At 38.5% G+C, this 6,000-nt stretch overlaps 1 protein-coding gene across 1 annotated transcript; it reads left to right on the top strand.

Annotated features, from left to right (window-relative positions):
* Positions 1-2,422: 2,422 nt before the first annotated feature.
* Positions 2,423-3,379, top strand: LOC110214573 (olfactory receptor 13C3). Its single transcript, XM_020995559.1, has one exon. The coding sequence runs from the start codon at positions 2,423-2,425 to the stop codon at positions 3,377-3,379; it is 957 nt and encodes a 318-aa protein (XP_020851218.1).
* The last annotated feature ends 2,621 nt before the right edge of the window (positions 3,380-6,000 follow it).

The following is a 6,000-nucleotide window of genomic DNA, read 5'->3' on the forward strand; positions in this document are numbered from 1 at the left end:
GAAAGATCAAGAAGGATCAGGGTTGAGAAAGGTCATTAGTGAGAGAAGCCCCAAAACATCTCATCAAGGGAGAAAGTCCTAAAGAGGCATATCAGAAGGAGATACCGTAATGAACAAGTGGCTACAGAATTGCAAGGTAAAAGATTATGGATGGGAAAAAATGTAGATCCAATTAGCTGGCCAATTTTATTTATATTTTTAATGGAATAACAAATAGCACCTAACAATCCATTCATTCAACAAATACTTTTTAAAGTGTCTATTACATGCATCTTATACAGAGGCAGCATGGCATGTTGGTAGGATGATGGGCTTAGAGATCGGAATACCTGGATTCAAATGTCACCTCTGAAACCATAGCGTGCCCTGGGCAAATCACTTCACCTCTACCTTACTGCCTTCCACGTCTTCCATAATGTTAGCTACACTGGCCAACGTGCTGGTGTTCCCATGAGATGCTGCATGCCTTTTCACTGACTGTCCCCCACAACTGATATGCTCTGGCCTACTTATCTTCACTTCTTACTTTTCCTTCAAGATTCAGCTCAAATCCCACCTTCTGCAAGGGGTCTTCCCTACATGCCCCCAGCTACTTTCTCCTTTCAGATTACCTCCATCTATTTTGTTTACATCTTTTATAAACCTAGTTATTTACATATTATTTCCCCCCATTAGAATGTGTATATACTCCTTGAGGGCAAGAATGGTCTTTTTGCCTTTCTTTGTATCCCCAGAATTTACCACGATGGCTGACATATAATAAACACAAATAGGGGTTAACTGACTAGAGATTTTTTAAGCAAAGGACAAATGATCACAGTGCTTTGCCCAAAGTAGGCATTTGATAGATTCATAGAATGTTAAAACAAACAGTTCTTTAGAGGCCACTTAGTTTGAACTCCTTATTTAATAGGCAAGGATGTTGTTATAGGCAACTGTTCATATTTTAAGGCTGTCTCACCCAAACAGAGTATCAGCGGTCTCCTAGCCTAGCTCCTTCCATTTCCTGCTTTGGCTGACCTTCCTGAACTTAAACCCCATTTGCCTAGAGCAGACCTTCCATGACCTTGAGGACTTGATCTTTGGGACACCTGACTTAGGGAAAATCCCACTCATTCTATCTAGTCAAATGAATGAATGGATGGACATATAATGGATTTGGTTGCCACAGTTAGTATCAGACCAGCTATGATGATTTTCCTTAAATGTAGCTTTTAACATTTCATTTTTCTACTCAAAAGCCTTCTGTGAATCCTTACTGCTACTTCACCAAGTCATAATTCCTCTGCTTGGATTTCAAGGGATCGTATAATCTGACATCATTTTACTCATCTATCCAACTTTATTTCCCAGTAGACTCCAACACACCTCTTATTCCTCTGATTCTAGTAAGTCTGGACTCCTCACTATCACACAAGAACCTCAATCTCATTTTACCTTTTAGTCTTTGCTCATGTTAGTTCCTCTGCTCAGAATGTCATTGTACACTGTCTTGAATTGTACATTAGTTGGTCTCTGTTATTCTTGCCTCCAAAATTAGTTTTCAAATTCTTTGAGGCTAGAGATTGTGTCTCCCTCTTTTCTCCACTAACAATGACTAACGTAGGGTCTGCCCCATAAATTCTTGCTATTTGACATTAGTTGTAACACAGTAACCAAGCATTATGCTCATTCTAGACATTTTTTTTCAATTTGGTATCAAATGATATGTGACGTCCCATTCCTGGAAGGTATTCCTTCCTCACCTCTACATTTTAGAACCCATATCTTCTCACAAAGCTCAATTCATGTCACTTCCTTTATAGCCTTTACAGATCCCCTCAAAATTGGTAGTGCTCTCCCTTTTATCAGTTTTCCTTGGACTATATTTATTTATGTATATATTGTACCCACTCAGTAGAATATAAACTTCTTGAGAGTAGGTATCTCCAGTGCCTAGAATGGTACTTTGCCCATAGCTAGTGCTTAATAAAAGTGTGATGAATTTGTGGTGTTCATATGAATTAGCTTACAAATTGGCAAGAGAATACATTTACATCACTGAAAAATCCAATTCTTGATCCAATTCATGCCCTAGCTAGGTCTGTACAAATGGAACAGAATTAGACATTGCTGTTTGAAAGACACGGCAAGCCTGAGTGTTGCAATTACTGAAGACTGAATTCATCAGCAGAGATGGCACTTCTGGGCCTCCTGGCATCACAGAGATTGATGAAGGAAAATAGAATCTTTTAGTCACTTCTGATCCCTCTTTCTTCTAAGAAAAGAAGCTCTTCATTGTGATCAGAAATGAAAATAATTTCAAACCAAGCTCCGTGGTGACAACCTAGTGACATCATTGCTGGAGATCTTTAAAATATGTGAGTCAAGAATTAAAGCATTTTGCATTATTTCTTCCCATGAACTCCTGCAAGGAGAATAAATGGAAAGAATAAATAAAACTTTAGTGACAGAATTTCTTCTTCTGGGACTTTCCGGCTACCCAAGACTTGAGATCATTTTCTTCATTCTAATTCTAGTAATGTACTTAGTAATCCTGTTTGGCAATAGTGTCCTCATTATAGCAACTATATTTGATTCTCATCTTCACTCCCCTATGTACTTCTTCCTCAGTAACCTCTCCTTCCTGGACATCTGTTACACAACTACTTCAATACCTTCAACCCTGGTAAGCTTTTTATCTAAGAAAAGAAACATTTCCTTCACAGGATGTGCAATACAAATGTTCCTTGGTTTTGCCATGGGATCAACTGAATGTTTACTCTTGGGCATGATGGCATTTGATCGTTATGTGGCCATATGCAACCCTCTAAGATACCCCATCATCATGAACAAGATTGTGTACATGCTGATGGCTTCAGTGTCTTGGCTGTCAGGGGGGATCAACTCAGTAGTACAAACAGTTCTTGCCATGCAGTTACCTTTCTGTGGAAATAATGTCATTAATCATTTCACTTGTGAGATCCTAGCAGTCTTAAAATTAGCCTGTGCTGATATATCCCTCAGTGTGATTACCATGGTGGTCTCCAACATGGTCTTTCTGGTTCTACCATTGCTGGTGATTTTTTTCTCCTACCTCTTTATCCTCTATACCATTCTGAGGATGAACTCTGCCAAGGGAAGGCACAAAGCCTTCTCCACGTGCTCAGCTCACCTGACAGTAGTGATCATATTTTATGGGACCATCTTCTTCATGTATGCAAAACCCAAGTCTCAGGACCTTCTTGGAGCTGACAAGTTGCAAGCAACAGACAAACTCATTTCCATGTTTTATGGTGTCGTCACCCCCATGCTAAATCCCATCATTTATAGCCTTAGGAACAAGGATGTGAAAGCTGCTTTAAGAAATTTGCTCAGTCAAAAGCCCTCTTCTCAATGAAAACTCTGTAGCATGGTTCCTTGTCAGGGATCTCACATTGATGGGCTTTGCTATTCCCTCAGGCATATTATGTAGACCTCTGTCCTTTGTTTAGACAAAATATATGTAATTCAACTGAGTCTTTATGAAAGGGAATAAAGACTTACAGAGTATTGCTACAATAAAAGAGTGCTATAAACTTAAAACAAACATGTACTTTGAGTCTGAGACCACTCCTTTATGCAACAGAGACACCACCAGCAAAGATAACAAAAGCTATGAGGAAATTCCAGGGAGGAAGCCATGATCAGAAAACTTCAGTTTATCTCACTGAGTTGAGGCCAGATGACATGGACTAGAACTTCAAATAATTTTTACTACCTCATAACCACCTATCTCTCTCAATTAAATTCAGAGGATGGGGAGGAAAGGATGTGAACTTCTCACACACCCAACACAATTAAAGTCACACTTGCTGATGTGAGTATAAAAAATAAATAATGCTTCCTGCCTACACTTCAGCTGATGCTATCAGAAAATAAAGTACATTGTGTCTTTCTTGTCTAGTTTGTTAATTAAATGGCCCTCCTTAAAAGTACTTAGGGACTTTTTTAAGCTTGAAAAACAAACACAAGCACCCAGTTTTCACTGTACCTGGCTCAGGTATTCTTTGATGAGATTACATTTGGTGACGGGAGGTCAACATATTTGGTCCTATCTGCAGGGGAAAAAATTAGGCTCCTGAAGTAGATGATATATTTGAGCAAACTAGTAGCAAGAAGTGTACCAAAAGAAATAGTCCAAAAGAATTTTTCTCCTTAAAGGATTATTCTGGGAAAATCACTGGATGTAGAGTCAGAAGAGCAAGGGTTGTTGGTCATTCCAGCTGTGCCACCTACTAGTTATAATACTTTGGGCAGATCACTTTACCCATTATGGCCCCAGTTTCTTCATCTCTAAATTGAGGGCATTGAAATAATTACTTCAATGACACATGTCTCCTCAAAAGTCCTGTGATACTACTCTATCCTTAATTTAAATTTTTTTTTCCATTTAAAGTTTTCTTTCTTCTTCTTACCTCAGAATACATCAAAAAAAAACCCTGTAATTTCATCAATGTGGGTCACTCAGGTTAAACTCCTCCACATATTCATGGACGGTTTTATGAGTTGCTGGGCAAAAATTCTTTCACTGGTTCAAGCCAATGAATTCAATTCAACAACCATTTATTAAACTCCTACTATATAGAGGCAGCATGGTGTGATGGAGAGAAAGCCTCAGAATAAGGATTCAAGTCTTTCCTCTGACATACACTGAGTGGGTGATACTGGGCAACTCATTTAGACTGTCTCTAAGACTGTACATTGCAGTGGTTGCTGCACTGCCTTGATAGAGATTTCCTCCCTGGGACTTCTATATACAGGGATTTCATCTCTATGCAGATGAAATCACAGATAATTTTTTAATGTGTCGGTCACTGCATTAAAGCCTGAGGATACAAGTGAATGCAAAAATGAAACAGTCCCTGAATTCTAGATGTTATCTTTCTGCCAGAGCTTACATTCATCTGCTGTTCAGCCTTTTTTGTGACCACCCTCTCCGATTTTAGCTAAGCTAGTTCTCAGATGACAGGCACAGTCTGCTAAAGGCTTAGACCTAAAGCCTTTCCAGCTTTGTAGAACCTGCCGTAGCTCCTGTTCTGCACATATTAACTTTAAAGGTCACAGTCACCTCCTTACTACAATGAGTCTTTGAAGAAGCACTAGTAAGATTCTGTCCTTCTGCCAAAATGTTCATAGAAATTACCTATGTGCAATCACAATCTTCAAAGTCAGAAATTCAGTCTAATTAAAATAAAAAGTTAAGGTGAGAATGGACAAGGTCTACCTTCTGACTTTTGCAGAAGAATTTTGACCGTTCAGATGATTGCTGTCACAGAACTTTCCCTCTTTCTGATCATGAGCATTTTCATTCCCTTAGTTGCCTTTTAAATTTGGAGCTCATCCTTCCATACTGTCCTATCACTCCTAAGATGTACATTATCTCATTTGATTTTTATAACAGTCTTATAAAGTAGGCAAGAAAGGTATTATTATCCACATTTGATAGACTACGTTACATTTTCTAGATTACAGGTCACATTATCTCTTTCACAGATAAGGAAATCAAGAATAATTAGTTTTAAATTGCAGGTTACCTTGTTATCCTCATTTACAGATAAGAAAATGGGGAAATAATTAAGGTAAATAACAGATTACATTTTATCTCCATTTTACAGATAAGAAAATTAAGAATAATTAGTATTCTGACCTGCTAGTTGTGTGCCCTTACTTGTGGCATGTAAGCAGGAATGTGCTGGTGTTTTATTGGCCTCTGCAGGAAAAAAAAAAATACTCAGGATCCACTTTTAAGATTAGTCTGCTTTATTAAGACTTTTGCCCTCATTTTCTTAAGTCTAGACAATCAGCAAAATAACAAATAAATCAAAGTCTGATCTGTAGCATTTGCCAATTTTTTTTTTTGGCTAGGAAATGGGGTTTAAGTGACTTGCCCAGTGTCACACAGCTAGTAAGTGTTATGTGTGTGAGGCAGGATTTGAACTCAGGTCCTCCTGAATCCAGGGCCAGTGCCCTATCCACTGC

Source organism: Phascolarctos cinereus, unplaced genomic scaffold, assembly GCF_003287225.1.
Source record: "Phascolarctos cinereus isolate Bilbo 61053 unplaced genomic scaffold, phaCin_HiC Scaffold_4;HRSCAF=312, whole genome shotgun sequence".
Lineage (NCBI taxonomy): Eukaryota > Metazoa > Chordata > Mammalia > Diprotodontia > Phascolarctidae > Phascolarctos > Phascolarctos cinereus.

Excerpts from the sequence above, each read along its gene's own strand:
- LOC110214573 (XM_020995559.1), top strand. The coding sequence starts at position 2,423 with ATGGAAAGAATAAATAAAACTTTAGTGACAGAATTTCTTCTTCTGGGA.